Genomic DNA, 17,837 nt, shown 5'->3' with positions numbered 1-17,837 from the left:
AGGAAGGAAGAGACAGAGAAAATAAAGTACAAGAGAGAAATTAAAGACATGAGGGAAATGAAAGACATGCGGGGGAGAGAGCAGAGAGAGAAGAATGAGCACGCAGAGAGAGAGACAGAGACAGAGACAGAGAGAGAGACTGAGGGGGAGAGAGACAAGAGGGGCCCTGAATTTTTTTTGCCCAAGGGCCCGCACATGTCTAGCTACACCACTGACTGTACTGTATATTTTGTACTTGCAGCCAGACGAGATTATTGCTTAAATGGTCAATCCTGCTTAGGACTTAAATGAAATGGTCTAGGAGATTTGTGCTTTTTATACGCAAATCTAACATATAATCATTGTTTAATAATTTGTTACGTTGTTATATAAACATGTTTAACGTAGACACCGGAGTGGGGTTTAATTTCCTCTGTCCACTCCATTTTGTCTGGGGTAACTGTGTGCTCCTCAAATGCTTTTACAGCCAGATCCTTTTCTCTCCACCTCCCCTTATTTTTATTGGCTCTCTGATAAGGACTTGGTGAGATAAGAGTAAAGAAAACACTTGATTGAGCATCACTTCTCCATTTAGAGACCCTAAGAAATTTAGCTTGTCATTAATGTCCCAAAAAATAGAAGCAGACAAATGTTTCCTACAGTATTAGCATGGCTAAAATTGGTTAGGGAAGCGCATTTGATTGCACAAAAGTTTGTTTCCTTGCTGGGTACATGGGATTGCACCTTCAGGACCTTTCTCATGTGCAGAACATTCCAATGTGCTTTTTGCTGAAAGGTTTACAAATGGCAGCGATACTTAGATGGTTTATAAATGAGTAGATTGATATTAAGCAGCATGGATTCTTCTCAACCTAAACAGAAAGAAGAGAAGATGTGATAATTATACAGGATGCCCAAATGTCTCCCCAATTAAAGAAAACATTTTGTATAAAAAAAAAACCATACAAAATAAAAGGATTTCTTTTTTTCTATCTATCTCAATGGGGCCTATTCACTAAACTTCGATAAGTTCAGTGCATTACTGAGTGGGTTTGCATGTTCTTACCGCACTATATCTCACTGCACTGTTTAAATCTCCTGCGTCACGTGACCGGAAAATTTAAACTTTGCGGGGATACCAGCACCCCATAGTGAGGCCTGTAACTCCAGAAGCAGGGGGTCCCCGAGGCTGAAATTAATGCGGTTCAGCTTCGGAGACCCCTGCTTCAATACTGTGTTATTAAAATTAAATTAAAACAGCTTAATTACCTTAGCAGCTAGCCGGTTTCCAGTAGTTAGTTTTTTTATTTTAATGTTGCTGCCCACAGAAGATGCAGAGGACGCGGAGGAAGACGAGTATGGCCTTGATCCTAGCAGGCGTAAGTACAACTTTAATTTACTTTATGCTGGCTGGCTAAAGTTTTATTTGGCAAATGTGCTATTATCCAGATCTGGATAATAGGAATTTTGCCCATTATTGTTCTGTATGTATTGGGGGAGGGTCGTCATTTTTTTTAAAATTGTATTGCACTGTAATGATTATTTGAATGGGCAAAATCGTTATTTGCCATCTTTGGCTAATAGCACTTTTACCCATTCCGGTGTGGTGTTGGTGGTAGAGGGGGTGGGGGAAGGGTGTACTTGCTCCGGGGTGGATGTTTAGGCCTTGCGGGAGGGGTTGACCCCTCCATTACCTTAATGTTGTAACTGCTAAGGTAATGAAGGGATTATCTCCTACTGCAACCCTCCCAGGAGACCTAAACACTCACCCAGGAGCAACTACAAGCTTCATCCACCTCTACCAGCAAGAAAGCAGGACCTGCTATTTAACCCCTTCATTACCCTAGCAGTTAGCAGCTAAGGTAATGAAACTGGCTATAATGTAATTTTTATTACCTTGTATTGAATATGGGGGTCTTCGGAGCTGAAATGAATGCGGGTCAACTCCGGAGACCCCCGTATTCAATCCTGTGCAGTAAAAATAAACTCGGTGATATGTAAATCGCAATTTCGATCTCGCGACCCTTTAGATTGCGAGAAAAGAATGCAAGGTTTTATTGTGCTTAGTGAATACAGTGAATACAGTAGCAGTTTCTGGCAAAAAATGTGAGTTTGGAATCTTTTTTAGCTACCGCACTTCTTCTTATAGCCAGAGTGTTAAAACTCGTTAAAAAGCTGTTTTAGTGCGATATTGCCATGTTATCGCAGCTTTGTGAATAGCAACACATGCAATATCGCTTGAAAAGGGCACTTGACCAGCATTAATGCACTTACCGAAGTTTAGTGAATAGGCCCCATTGTCTTGTATAGCGCATACACAGATCGAACACCACTCTTATGCGCTTTCTAAAAACTTCAAAAGTGTTATAATCAGCATTGCATGACTTGGCCCACACTGAATAATATTGCGATCAACAATTTGCCATGAACACACTTCAGTCGCACATGCATACGTTCCACAGCGAGAGCTCGACTCGGACAGCATGGAAAGAGTTACAGTGTGGCATAGCAACAAAAAAAGGGCAGCGGCTTCACTTTGGCAGCTAAAACGTATTATTTAATTGCAGAAATCTTTCCAAATAAACCACGAGTGACCGCTGAGAAAGGAATGCCAAATTGATGTATTTCACACCATACAGCGCTTTATTTAGCTGCTGTGTAGACCTACTTGTGACATAAAAGGGGTTCTTTCCAAGGAAGAAGACAGCAGTCCTCAAACCTCCCAATGTAATACAATGCAATACTGTATGTTGGAAAATGCATTAGAAAGAGGTGGCAAAGATTGTGCTCAGAGCAGATACATTTGCAATTTATAGGTGCATTTCGATTTACTAGCTTTTATTTAGATAGCCTTTACTTTCACTTTTTTCCCCCTCACTGCATACTAAAGTTCTCCGGTTGGTTTTCTGTTTTTGAAAAATATTCATGTGCAAACATTTTTTTATGTAATGTTGCGAATGCCATTGTGATCTTCAAAAGGTTTTGTTATAGCTCACACACAAAAGACTTTGGAAAGTCTGCAGCATTCTTCCCTCACTTACGCACAAGCTCCTGACAAATGCAGCATGTTTTGCATGGATAGTGATGATTGTAATTTCAGAACAACATTTTAGAATGTATTCTCAATTTTCACACAAAAGGTAGAAAAGGTGTTGGGCGGCTGTATAATTTTACTTTTAAATTCCTCCCAAGTTGTTTTCAACTACGTACTTCATTAAAGGAGCAGTTATGTACAAAGTTATTCTGATGCTTTCACAGTCTGGCTAAAAGCAGCAAAACGTGAAAAATTCTATGGTTTTTTTTCTTTAAATAAAGCAGTTCTGTAGTATTGATATATGATTTTTTTAACTCCTAATGCCATGATTTTTTTTAATGTACTGATCATCCGTTGATTGCTACAGCAACCATTTAGAAAGTCATATCCACTTACTCTTTTGAAACAGACTCTGACACGCACCTTTTTGATCTCTAACCTTTGGCAACAAAGTATCACAAACAACAGATCTGTTACTGTGTTCCTAACAGCAGACTGTCTATTGCTCTTAAAGCTGTAACAACAATGTGTTACACTAAGTAATATATAACGTTACATACAGTATCAGCTGCAGCATGTCACAGACTGCAGCATAAAGTCAGAAGGCGGCAATTTAATCAGGCACACAATCATGATTTTTACAGGTTTATAACAGGAGCACCAAACGATTGCCAGTTTAGGTAGGAATGTAGAATTATACATTGTCACATGCTTTACATATAAAAATAAGAAAAAAAGAAAAAGGGGGTAATGTAGTATTGCTGCTTTAAAGCTAGACAAAGAAAAGTAACACTTTGTTATAGCTTACGACTTAACGCTGTGTTTAATGTTTACTAAGGTGTGATGTTGGCCTGTACAGTATATTTTTGGAAGGGGTGATGATGAATTAATTAGAACATGAACAGTATACGGGCTTACGTTTGAAATGAATAATTGAAATCTTGAATGTTTACAGCAAATCAGCTTATCTTTTGGTATCTTCAATGTATGTGTATTCCTTTTATCTAAGTCTCCTAAAATACCATTGCTCTTCAGAGAGGGAAGCACTACTTTTTTGTTTACTTTTAGTGTAACAGGGCTGGTCCCAATTGCCTCTCTGCCCTTGTCATGTAAGTCATGATAGCGCTACAGGCTGTGACAAACTATTCCAAGGGGCATTGATCCCCCTCATGCTACTCTTTGAGTGACAGGAGAGGAGGTGACCTGGAGTTTGTGTACAGCCAATAGTGGTGCAGACACTAGGCCCTTCCCTTCTTGATCTCAAAGGAGAAGTGCCAATCTGTTAGTTAGTTCTGGTCTGGAGGTTGCGACTGGAGGAAGGGCTGTGAGTCTCTCCCATCAGGGATGAACGTGCCCCCCAGCCCCTGGGGGGCTGGGAGATCATCTAAATTCTACAGAGGCCTCGACTACCAGAGGACCAGCACATCCAGAGGTCTGGGACCTTCTGCTATCTATCTGCATCCACTATGTGTAACAATTGCAGTGACTGCAATAAAGACCTTTGTTTTATATACCCCTTAAATCATTAGTGAAGTACCCCGCTACAGCTGAATAGAATAAGTGTATGTGGGATAAGGTGCTAATGGGTGATGTAGTAGGTAAATATGAAAGAGCAAGAACCCACTAGAAGCACTCAATATCCCCTAATTGTATAGTGATAAATTTAAAAATATTCTTTAATGCTATGCTGGTTAAAATAATGGGTATTAAAATTCAACAATGGACACACATATATATAGACCCTGTGATGAGTATATAGGATACTCCGGGCCAGTATAGTCGGGGAAACGTTTGAGGTATATTAGATCAGAACGTTCCCAGGGATCCGATATGCAGTATTCCCTATAGGTGGTAGTTTGGTATATACTGGTATAGGGGGGGAGCTGGCTGATAGCCTGTCTAAAGTACCAGACAGGTCACAGGGTAATAATGTGAGGAGGTGTAGATCTAATCACAATTGCTGCGTACCAGCAAAAGGATCAGCACAGTATATCTAATGTGTGCTCACTTTGCATAAAGTGATGGGTCCTATAAGGAAGCGGTGATGTAGGCTCTATATATGAACCCACATCTACACACCTAACAATAGCTAAGTGGCTCCAAAATTGGAAGAGCTAGCTATTGTACACAGAGCAAAAATGGAAAGGTGTATAGATTCCTATAGACAGTGTGGTTATCTGTATACCTGTGCGCATATTTATTTATGAATGCGCTTCCACTGCCAGGAATTCTACTACCATTATGATCTCTGTATAGTGTGGTTGACCTTTCTATTAAATCAGAGAAGGTGCCCAGGTGGATATTTATATACCCCTGCCTGAGTTGCAGTATATGGGGCAGGGGAGGGAACGAAGTGTGCTTTGGTGAGAACTACCTCTGGGATTCCTGGAGCTCACTGAAGCTGGAGGCGCTGTCACTATGAAAGAAATCTGAGTACATCAAAAATCTGTCCCTGTCCCCACACCAACGCGGACATCTCAGCTCTCCGACCCTCACAGGTATGCCAGCACCACAACATCTTAGTAGCAGAAGTAACATCTCCCAAAGGGGAGGAAAGCAGTGCTACATTAGATTTAAGGCAGAAGTTCCCCTTCTTGTTCCCTCCTCCCCCCCTTTTTTACATTGGTCAGGGGCAGGGGGTTTCTGGAGCTGAACATCGTTTATTTCAGCGCTGGGGACACCATAATTCCCGAGATACATATCTGTAAATGTAGCGCTTGTTCCATCCTTACATGGGGAAACAAAATGGCTGTTTAAATCTCACGCGATATGTGGGCCAATTAGAAGCCATAACGTAATATGCTGTAGCTTCCTGTACAAATAGGAATGCTAGATATTTTTTCATATTACAATAATACCACAGTTGCAGCCACAAGCCAACTAGGACTTATAGGTGTTGTAGTAATGGGAACTAAAACATCATCTTTCTTTGCACTTTTTTTTAACGAATAATTAAAACTCCATGACTGATTTACCATAACGCATTGTGTACCTTATTTTGTAGCTACAGAAATGTCACTTTAATTTTGTCCAGAAGTATAGTTTGAGATACAGTATGTGTTCTTTTACGAATGAATATGCATACAAAACGAATTGCTGTATAGACAAATGCAGTGACATTAGTTGTAAGAGCAGTATGCACAGCTCAGTACAAAGTGCAGGGTTTATATATAAAAGGTCTATGAATGAATATAAGTCAAAAGTGTGCTTGAAGTTAAAGATAAGAAACTTCTTAATAAAATTGATTTATGCCACCTGAAGCCTCACAGAGTTTCTGAGTCATATTAAAGGTACATAATAAATGGCTCATGTGCAGAATTTGATACATTATACAAATGGGAAAACATTTGAGCAAAGAATCTTGATACATTGACCTAAGTTAAAAAATGCTTCTTTTGTATTTAATGAGCCTACAGAGCTATAATACACACTTCCATCCCAAGTTTTCAGCCCACCTCACTACTGCTGGCTGATTAATTAGCTTCTGGCTGATTAATTAATGACAGTTGTGCTTTGCCTTTAAATATCAAATATTCCCCAGTTTCCTTCCCTAGCTGTTAAATCAGAATGCACTCTGCCATGCTATTAATCTCTGCTTTAGATCTGCTCTCCCCAAATCTTGTTTGTACTTTGCATTTACTTAACTAACCTGCCTTATCTCTCTTGGTTCAGCATGTTTCTTTCCGCCCTCCCCCAGACTTCCCCCTTTTCCTCTTCCGGGCAAGCTATGCTCACACACCTGACCATCCTCCCCCCCACCTCCGGTGCAAGCCATTCTCATGCACCTTACTGTCCTCCCACTCCTGTGTAAGCTAAACTCGCATAACTGACTGTCCTCCCACTCCCGTGCAAGCTATGCTCATACGCCTGATTGTCCTCCCATTCCCATGCAAGCCAAGTTCACGTGCCAGGCTGTCCTCCCACTCCTGTGCTAGCTAAGCTCACATACCTGACTATTCTCTAACTCCCGTGCAAGCCAAGCTCACATGCCTGAGTGTTCTCTCACTCCTGTGCAAGCTAAGCTCATGTGCCTGGCTGTCTTCCCACTCCCGTGCAAGCCAAGCTCACATACCTGACTGTCCTCACACTCCCGGTCAAGCCATGCTCATGTGCCTGACTGTCATCCCACTCCCGTGCCATGCTCATGCACCTGGCTGTCCTCCCACTCCCGTGCAAGCCATCCTCACATGCCTAAAAAAAAGGGGGGGGAATCCCCCGGCGCGTCATTCCACTCGTGATTCCAGGACACATGCAACGTAAAGAAGAAATGGGGGACCACAATCAGGGGTAATTCAATACATAGGAGTACCTTATAGCTTTTTATAAAAGGGGGGGGGAACACACTTACATCAAATATCTGATCCTATCAATGGACTGGTCCTCTGGTACAGATGGGGGGGAGGGGGGAGAGGGGGGAAACCCCTTGATGATTCAAGCGGCCAATTAGTATTGGCATAGAGAGGAGATATATCCAGACTCCACAGAGCGTCCGTTCCAGCTGGTAAGGTCTTAGGATGGTGCACAGAGTCCAGTAAACAGCAGGTTGGATCTCCAGGAACTCGTGCACGAACCGGGTCTCCTTCCGTTTGTTTCCTTCCTCACACACTCCTTCTACAGCTCCCGCACTGAGGAAGCTAATGCGAAACGTGTCTGACGGTTTTTGGACATCACAGGCCACCATACAGAGGAGAAAAAGCACTTCCAGCTTGGCCAGCATTTCGACCGGAGCGCATGCGCATGCGCGACAGTGCGGGAGCTGTAGAAGGAGTGTGTGAGGAAGGAAACAAACGGAAGGAGACCCGGTTCGTGCACGAGTTCCTGGAGATCCTCCCTGCTATTTACTGGACTCTGCGCACCATCCTAAGACCTTACCAGCTGGAACGGAGGCCACGAGAGACCACCCATTCTTTGGAAGGACGCTCTGTGGAGTCTGGATATATCTCCTCTCTATGCCAATACTAATTGGGCGCTTGAATCATCAAGGGGTTTCCCCCCTCTTCCCCCTCCCCCCTCATCTGTACCAGAGGACCAGTCCATTGATAGGATCAGATATTTGATGTAAGTGTGTTCCCCCCCCTTTTATAAAAAGCTATAAGGTACTCCTATGTATTGAATTACCCCTGATTGTGGTCCCCCATTTCTTCTTTACGTTGCATGTGTCCTGGAATCACGAGTGGAACGATGCGCCGGAGGATTCCCCCCCCCCCCTTTTTTCTGCAATACTATAGAGGTTGGTGAATCACCTCTAAGAGACTCGGGCAGCGGGATTACACTCTGTGAAGGACTGAAGTCTTGGACTATACAGTAGGACGTTTGGCGCAACTATTCCATTTTTCTTTTAAAATCCTCAAATGCCTGGCTGTCCTCCCACTCCCGTGCAAGCTATGCTCACACGCCCTGCAGTCCTTATCCTCCTGGGCAAACTAGGATCACGTGTTCATCTTTCCTACCCTCCCACCATCTGCTGCAACAGACTGAGTAATTAACCGCTGATGAGCTTTTCCTTTCAATATCAAGCATTTCCCAGTCTCTTTCCCTAGCTTCAATATCAGAATCCACCTACACTTTCTCCTTCTTTTCATTTTCTCCTCTCATTGGTATGGACTTCTTACCCTCTATCCTACACGTTCTACATTAGTGTAGTAAAGCCAAAGTTCTTCATTCAATAAATCATTATCAAACTGTTATCATCATTACTTATTCATTAACAGTGGACATGCAACAATATTGTTTTGATATAGTAATTCTTTTGAATGAAGAAAGGTTTGGACAGGTGTCATAAGTCACAACTTTTTGGACCTGTAAAGAGAACAGGTGTTATCACGAGTCATAATACCATTATTTTTCTGCACTATAGAGCATGGATGTATCTTAGTTTTTGTCATGCATATTCGTGAAGTTGCTTTTAAAACTTAATACAGAGATAGAAGTGCCACACGTGCACTTCGTGGTATGACTTATTCACTGTACTGTATAAAACACTTTTGAGTTTTATTTCAACTATATTATTATCACTTGGATTTACTTATAAAACTACATTGAGATGTGGAAGGCTGTCATATGTACCTCTACATGAGCAGCAAAACCACTTTCCTTATATTTGAATAGACTTCCAAGAATGCAAAATCTCTTCCTCCCACATGAACTATCTTTGGGACAGAGAGAGACCTTCTGCAATCGTACAAGAACACCTTTGCATTATTTTCATGTTGGTTCAATATACAGCACAAGGTGCTTTTAACGATAAATACATTAGATTTATGGCAAATAGTTTGTTGCGTTAAATAAGTCATATTGTTTATGGTTAGGTACCAGGTGGGGGTTATGTAATTGCCTTTGAAGTGGCTGAACCAGTGTGAATCTGAGTGTCAGTGACTTGCGTCATTGAGCAAGTAACTGGATCGCTCTGATTGTGAGCTCTTCGGGGAAATACAGTATGGTGTGTGTGTACAGCTCTGTACCCTGCACCCTTTTTTTCCTTAAAAGGAATAATATTACATTTTATTACACATATTTTATGAGCGTTTCTGAATGTGGCTAATTAGAGTTTTTTAAGCTCACAGCATTACGTGTAGTAGACTATTGTAGTAATGAAGACCTTTTTTAAATATCTTTCTTGTGTAACCCATACAAGAGTCTTTGTTTGACGTTCTCACCAGAAACTGATTATTAGGCCATGTGCTCTACTAGAGATTCTCATAAAAAATAGACAACTTCATCCAAATTGAAATCAGTGGCATTGTTCAACATGGGATTTGAGAAGAATTGAATTAATTTATTTTCAGAGCAGCTGTTCTTCATAATGGCAAGAGATTGCAGTCCAAGGAAGAATCCAGGATTGTACTATAAAATTATAAAAAAAGAATGAAAATACTCTGTAGCTAAGTAGTAGTGGCAGAAATGCAATCTTCACATATGACACCACAATGTCCTCCTATGTTTTTCTTCACCCAGGAAATTTATATATCTAATGCTGCTGGTACGTGTTTTATGGCCTTTTGCACTTTGCCACTCAATTTTCATCTTATGTTACAGACTGTGCAATTCATTTGGGAGAAGTAATTTTCATCCCTGCATACTAATCGATTTTCTCACAAACACCTGCTATCAGTTATGGTAATAAAAATGTCATTTTAAATTGAAAACAGTCCAAATGGAGCGTCCCAGGGAAATGACTTAAGTGTCATTCAATGCTACTAATGCGGTAATGTTCTAGTGTCACCAACACATTTTTTCATATCAACATTTACATTTTTATATAGTTTTAGTCATTATATTTCTCCTTCAGCTGGTGCCTGCTTTAAAGTGTTGCCTTAAAGGGATTGGCACTAAGAAAAGATTGAGTATACATGCATATATTTTTCTAATGGTGCTGTTAAATCCAGACTGCTGTAACAACAATATAGTTGCAAGAAAATAAAATCACTTTAAAAACAAGGAAATAAATCAGATTGAGGAAAATATACTCAACTATATACTGTAGCTGATGGGGGCTATTCATGAAGTTGAGTTCCGATTGGTCCTGTTGAAACCCTGTACAAGTAAAATGTTCAATGAAAAACTCATATACTGCTATCTTGAAAACTAACTTCCTTTTTATTACACATTAATGAAGCCATATTGCTAATAGCCCGTTTGACTTAACTGGTCATCCAAGCAGGTATTTTTATCTGACTGGTAAACACCTCAGCACAGGTCACAATTGCTTAATTAACGGATATGCACTCACAGAAAGCCTTCCAATAAGCATCATGATGAGTTGTATAGTATTAACCTATTGTCCTACTGAATTCAATGATGTGCAAAAGTGACTATGAAAAGTTGCTGGTCATCTCTAAAAGTTTAAACATTGTGACTATTACTATGCTGGGCAGCTTTTTCGAGAGCAAATGCAATCTAAGTAGATGTGACTCGTTGCTTCATAAAGAAGGGGTTGGACCTGCACCAGTAAGCATCATAAACCTGTACACTATAACATTATTATACAAAACTATTCATGAAGTATTTGTGTTGGAGCTCCTCCAAGGTGAAGATTAAGTCACAAACAAGAAACGAAGGTCACCACTCGATATGGTTGGAAACCTCATAAATGAAAGGCATTTGGAGTGTATCTCAAACTATCAATCAATATTTAATGCGTAACACAATACAAAAAATAATAGAAAATATGTTACCAATTAATTCTTAAAAACACTAAAACAAGTGTCAACACCTAGCAACAGCACTAATTAGAACAACTCCTGCATAATGTCTCTTATCAAAGTTATGATGAAGCTAACCCGATCAGTGAATTCTATTAGAATCACTAAAATAGGTGGAATACCTGGATACTTATTACCATAAAGTACTGTATAACAAGGTAATAGGATATAAATAGAACGTCAGCACACAGTCAATGGGAAATATTGTACATGTCAATCGGTGTGGGGCACAGTGCGTGATCATGTCCCCAAGTAAATAAGATAATTTGTCAGACTACAAAATATTGCACAGGTATGCATCTAAATGCCATATCATGAAATATGGTGGACATTCAAAAACGTGTGTGTAAGATCATAATGTACTAAAGTTATCTTATCCTTATCTGAACAATTAATCATCCGTAAACAGGTGTACGATTCACTTGATCCTAGATGACATCCGCTGGGTTGTGTCACCCTAAAATTACTTAATCATCCACATTTTGTATTCTGTACTATTCTTAGTAGGCCGTAGAGCTCACTTGCAGGCCCGTGAAGAACAATCATATAAGTACTAGAGTATCTGCTTGGCGTCCCAGCGTGTTAGTGATTTAGTGATGTGCTGTTGCGTGCTGACACCCCCAATGCGCGTTTCGCTAAAAGTAACTTAAAATCAAGGCCGTCACTTACAAGGGAAGAGGGAGGCTTATAAATCCTCAGGCTGGTTGACGTCATACCGTCCCACAAAACAGGACATCTATAAAGTGTAGCCAGATGGGTATATGTTGGGTATACTTCCAGGTCATATCCCACTGAGACGGGATCCACCATTGCCCCTCTACTGGTGCTGCCATGGTTCTCCTCCACAGCCAGTGGCAGATTTCCCATCAGGCCTGGGCGTTGGGGCAGTAAAAATGTCTGCCCCCATATACTATTGCCACGCTCTCAGGCCTATCGGCTCTGATGGGAAGTCACTTAGCTGTTGCTGACACCTCCTTACCTGTCGCTCTCCTCCTTCTGAACCACAGTGCCAAAGAACGCCACGGACGCCACCAATGCGATGTCATACAGCGCCTCGTTGCCATGGCAACGAGACGTCACAGCGTCAAATGACGTCATGATGTCGTGTTACCATGGCAACGCAATACTGTGCAACGTCACATTGGTGACGCTGCAGTTTAGAAGGACAAGGGGGCAGCAGCAAGGAGGTGGCCGCAACAGCTAAGTGCCTAGTGATGGCAGAGTTTCAAATCCACCGCTGTCCCCAGCCGCCATCCCCACCTTCTGCCACAGTACTGCTGCCATCCTTCTCCTCCCATCATTGCCAGATGAGCCCTCGTCCCTGAATTGTCCAATTGCCCATGAGATATGGGACAATTATGCCTCCCGATAGACCTTTCAGGGACAACGGGGCAAGTCATTGAAAAAAGGGACAATCCCGTATATAGGAGACATCTGGCAACCCTATTCTAGGTGTTTAAGGTCATGCTTAATCTGAGAAATATCCTGCTTTACTTTCGACAAGATGTATTTGTCATGTGTAACTAACAACTGCATCAATTCTAGGGAACATCTGTTAAGAATCCACTCCCACCTAGCTCTGAATGGTCCCTCATCTACTTCCTGCAATTAAAAAAATCATTATTCTTAACCCTCTTGGTATCTTAATTTAATTCTCTACTACACAAATATTCCACCACACTCTAGCCTGTTTAAGGATGAGGTCTCTAAATGTATTACACAGCAGTTCCGTAGATGATAATAGAATCCACTGATTGTGTTAGCTTCATCCTAACTTGGATAGAGGCGGTATCCAGGAGTTCTTCTAATTAGTGCTATTGCTAGGTGCAAGCACTTACTGTAGAGTGTTTTTAATAATTGGCAATTTATTTTATATATTATGTGATGATGATTAATGGTAAGGAAAATTATGAATAGTTACTGCTTGTTACAATTGCTAATAGATGGTTAAAGATTAACAATATTCCATGTTTAGACTGGTGACAGATTTTTTTAATCTTTTTTTTTAGTTTTTATTAAACTCTTTATTTTATCCTCTACCTTTCAGCTTTAACTGCTCAAGCTTATGCACTGAAAGAAGAAAATGACAGTCTGCGGTGGCAGTTGGATGCATACAGGAACGAAGTGGAACTTCTAAAACAAGAGAAGGGGCATCACGGCTGGACAGAGGAAAGCCTAACCAGGGACCAGCAGTTGCAGTTTTTACAACAAACAATGCAAAGTATGCAACAGGTAAGATATCTCAGAAATAGTCTACCATTAAAATGTGAGGCTGTGAGCTACTGTATGTAAAGAAATGTTTCTCAAATAAAATATCAAATGCACATACAGTACTGTACAGTTCTAAAACATTTTTCCTCATAGAAGAATGATAGTGATTCCATAGTGATGGGTCTTACAGCCTGTGTTTCTATTTACCTACAGCTTTCAGGCGCCTAAAATGTTTGGTGCATAAATAAGATCAGGTTAAAATTTGCCAACTTCGATGCCGGTGCATGTTTGTTAACACTCTCCTTAATAAATCCCACAAGGCCATGTTTTGGGGATAACTTAGTGGTTCTCTATTTATTTGTATTCTACATGCATTCGTATGTTTGTTTTGAATGGTACAATTGATATGTTGGTCCATTAAAAGGTATCAAAATGGAAGCATGCATGGCGCTAACTAAGATGGCCACCTGACCCTGGATCTCTGCTGCTTTAAGTACTCCTTAGCCAGAACAGAGTTGGCTATCACTTAAGCCACAAGAATGCCCCACATAACATCTGACCACCCAGACATGCGAACGCGAACAGACAAAAAACGTCAGAGGAGCTAACCAAGTACTTTAAGCCACATGAGTGATCCATGCCAAACTCAAAAATGGTGGAACACCATGTGAGACTCCGGACTATGACTCAGCTTCAGAATCAAAGGACCATACCACACTCAACAAAGGGGACTTCAATAAGATGTTGTAATCCATCAAACAAACCTTCCAACAAGAGCTGCAGCACTCACTTGCTGAAATGCGAGGAGACGTTAAAAACGTGTTAAGCAGGATGGATGCGGCGGAACGTAAAATAGAGGGAGTGGTGCAAGATCAACAAGAAGGTGCAGCAGCATCACAGAGCCTGAAGAACAAGGTAACCATGTTGTAGAAAAGGTTACAAGATTCAGAGAATAGGTCCAGAAATAGCAATATTCGGATTAGGAATATTCCTGAATCCATTAAAGCGGATGAGCTGGAACTCTATACAATAATCCTAATGCAGACACGTGTCCCAAACATGGTCACAGAAAAGCTCCTAATCGACAGCGTGCATTGGGCACTAGCCCCCTGAGCAACAGATGACCAGAAACTCAGAGATACTATCATAAAGCTGCACTATCCCCATGCAGTAAACTTGCTCATGGATAAAGACAGACATTTCCACTGTATTACCCATGAAGAAGATCAGCTGCAGCTCTTCAGGGAGCTATCCCCAATCACACTGGTGAAGAGACATAACCTCAGGCCCATCACCGAAGTCCTACAAGACAGCGGGACTAAATATTGGTGGGACTTCCTCTTTCGACTGATTATGCTGTCAGTGGACTCCCAAATAATGGTACGCAAAGTGGCGGAGGTCCTGGGATTTCTGAAGAACAAGAACCTTCTGTTGCCCCAGCTGTAAGAGGACCAGGGGATCCCAACCAAGCGCATGCGATTGCCGCAAAAAGAATGGATGTCTGGAGGATGAGAGAGGCCCTGATAATCCAGTTGGATGCCTGCAGACCAGAGTGGTAGGTAGGATCACCATAAAGATGCACTACTCGGGATGGAGCATGGCAGATTGAAAAAACTCCAGGCCCACTAAGAACAGTAATATACAGATTGAATATAGATACCTGGACTCTTGCTGTAGCCTGGTTAAGGTAGCATTTCTGGCTGTCAGACCTTCCCTCCCCCTTCCCTCCCCATGCCCATATAGAGGTTACACAACCATGATGAATGTTTAAATGTTTTGTTCGGAACGCAAGTTGACTGCTGCCCCAAACTGGCTTGGATGCATTCTAGTTATATACTGGATACTATCCTACATAACATCTGTCTTATCTTGATAACCTTGCAACGTCGGTTGTTGTAGTCTGTTTTCCATTATCATTCCCATATAAGTATGTTGGGCCCCACTCTGGTAACCTTGGCTTATACCTACGCACCAAATTCGGGACAGGTGGCCTTTTTGGATAATTTCTCACAACCGCTTATCCATCGTAAGAAAAGAGCCTTAATAACAGGTGGGGATTTTAATGTCGTAATACCTTGAGATTACTTGGTCGGACCATGGCCCCCTGACTATATCTTTGAGCGGACAAGGCCCTACAAATAGGCCATTCAACTGGAAGCTAAATGAGACACTTCTATGTACCCTTGAAACCAGACATAAAATTTATGAGGAAATTCCTACATATTTTCTCTCATTTGCACACCTGATATCCTATCAACTACTGTATGGTTTTGGGAATCTCATAAAAGCCGTGATTTGAGGTGTATTCATTAGCATAGCCACACATAATAAGAGAAGATCAAATGGAGAAAATAAAAAAGGTAATAATATAAAAATGGAATAAAGAAGCTGGGAACACAGCAAAAGAGACAACCCACTAAACAAGCTTGGGAGAAACTGACTGGGCTCTCTGGGGCGCTTAATGTCCTCTCCCAAGACAAAATGGAAAAATCACTGCACTGGATGAAAAAGAAATATAATGCCAAAGCTAATAAGGCGGATTCTCTCCCAGCTAATAAATGAAACAAACGTGATCAATATTGAGCAGATTAGACTCTAGTTTTGGATCCAAAAGATGTAGGCGTAAGTTTCCGGGAATATTTCCATAGACTATGTAATATCATGGGAACCTCGGATCTAACAGCCAAAAATAGCCATGCAATTCAGGAGTATTTAGGGAAAGCCGGCCGCCTCAAAATACTGGAAATGGACAAAACAAAGTTCGAGATCCCCATAATGTTTGATTACTAACCTGTCCCCCCTTGTAACCTCCACATCCTGTGTACAACAATATGTATGTACCCAAAAGGGATCATAACAATGTTTTGGCATACTCTATACCCTTATCTTTTTTTTTGTACCCCATAACCCTGATAAATTCAATAAAAATTGAGATTTAAAATCAATAAATAACGTATCAAAACCTACAAAATATCCTAATAATTCCCTTATCAAACCATGAAATGAAATGTGGCTGGGGTGAAAAAACATAGCCTGTGTTCTTTGTTTGTGTTCTTTTTTTCTGAGTTTTGTTTTCGCTGTACTGTATGTGTGCTGATCATACTGCAGCCAGTGTTCTGGTATTTACCACATCCTGCGCTCTACTTACTAAAGTCTCCTGCCTGCAATACTGAGGTATAACCAGTACACTAAGCAGCACCATATTTATGAAATATAATTAATCAAATTAAAAAGAAGGAAGAACATCAGCTGCAGCTCTTCAGGGACCGGTCTCCAATCACATTGGTGAGGAGACATAACCACAGGCCCATTACCCCTTACCTTGTGACCAGCGTTTCTGACGTCACAACGTCGTGTGACATCGTGTTGCCATGGCAACACATCATGTGACCCCACTGCGTCATTTGATGCTGTGTTGCCATGGCGACACATCTCAGGAAGCCAGAGATTAGATAAGGGAACTTACAGAGGCCTTGCGCGATCCCACAGCATTTAATTGAAATGCTTTGGGGAAGAGCACGGGGCCTCTGTAAGTGCTGCACCCCCTGTTTGCACACACCTGACATACAGTATGTCATTTTTCAACCTCATCTACTACAATATGTAACTGTAATTACCCTCATTAATATTTTGGTAAAGTATACCTTATCAGTATGTTACATGTTTGGAAACAGATTTTGAAATGTAGTCTTGGATTGTGAAATTAGATGCTATTATGTGTTATTAGCAGTCTTTGGTGGTATTAAAATAGAATTAGAGTTATAACTGCAATGTTTTTTACAGTACATTTCATTATACATATGATACTTTATTTAAACACAATTTCAATGGTATACATTTTGAATATATTTTAATTGTAAAAATACTTGCTATATTTTTTCATGTACAAGTTACTAAAAAAAATCCTGTTATTTAATTGCTTGGAAATTATATGAGAGAATATTTCAAAGTATGAAACACAGTTGATTGGAACCAAATGTCAACGAGTTACTGTAAATTATAATTGTGAAAAAAGAAAGAAAGCAGCGCTAATCACTAAACCAAATAAAGTGAAGTGTTATATATAAAAATTGTGTCTATAATACGTGTAAAATACAATACATCAAACTATAACAAAGTTACACTATCGCATATATAGGGAAATTACTCAAGTCCCGCTGCTAGAGTCCAAGGATGGAATTCCACGTCCCTGCAGAAATGAGTTGCAGAAAAAAAGGGATATGTCCTGCAGCGAGTTGTCTCAGGCAATAGTTCCAAACATAGGAAAAAGAACAGACAGAAAACACAGTGGTGTATTATGGGTGATAAATATCCCAGTTTCCACTAGATAAAATTATGAGACACTTACGTTATTCAAATTAACGGTGTCTCAGATCTATGAATACATTTATACTTCCAAACTCCCAGTTGAT

At 40.8% G+C, this 17,837-nt stretch overlaps 1 protein-coding gene across 8 annotated transcripts in view; it reads left to right on the top strand.

Moving 5' to 3' along the window:
- Positions 1-17,837, top strand: part of ENOX1 (ecto-NOX disulfide-thiol exchanger 1) — a 628,404-nt gene that overhangs the window by 537,263 nt on the left and 73,304 nt on the right. For all 8 annotated transcript variants that reach the window (XM_075591092.1, XM_075591093.1, XM_075591094.1 and 5 more), the window contains one exon: positions 13,262-13,446. In XM_075591092.1, the coding sequence (XP_075447207.1) occupies positions 13,262-13,446 (185 nt within the window). The remainder of the gene's footprint in view (positions 1-13,261; positions 13,447-17,837) is intronic.

The sequence above is a fragment of the Ascaphus truei genome, chromosome 3 (assembly GCF_040206685.1).
Source record: "Ascaphus truei isolate aAscTru1 chromosome 3, aAscTru1.hap1, whole genome shotgun sequence".
Classification (NCBI taxonomy): domain Eukaryota; kingdom Metazoa; phylum Chordata; class Amphibia; order Anura; family Ascaphidae; genus Ascaphus; species Ascaphus truei.
The sequence above is the reverse complement of the archived record's forward strand: the minus strand, read 5'-3'. Positions and strand labels throughout refer to the sequence as shown.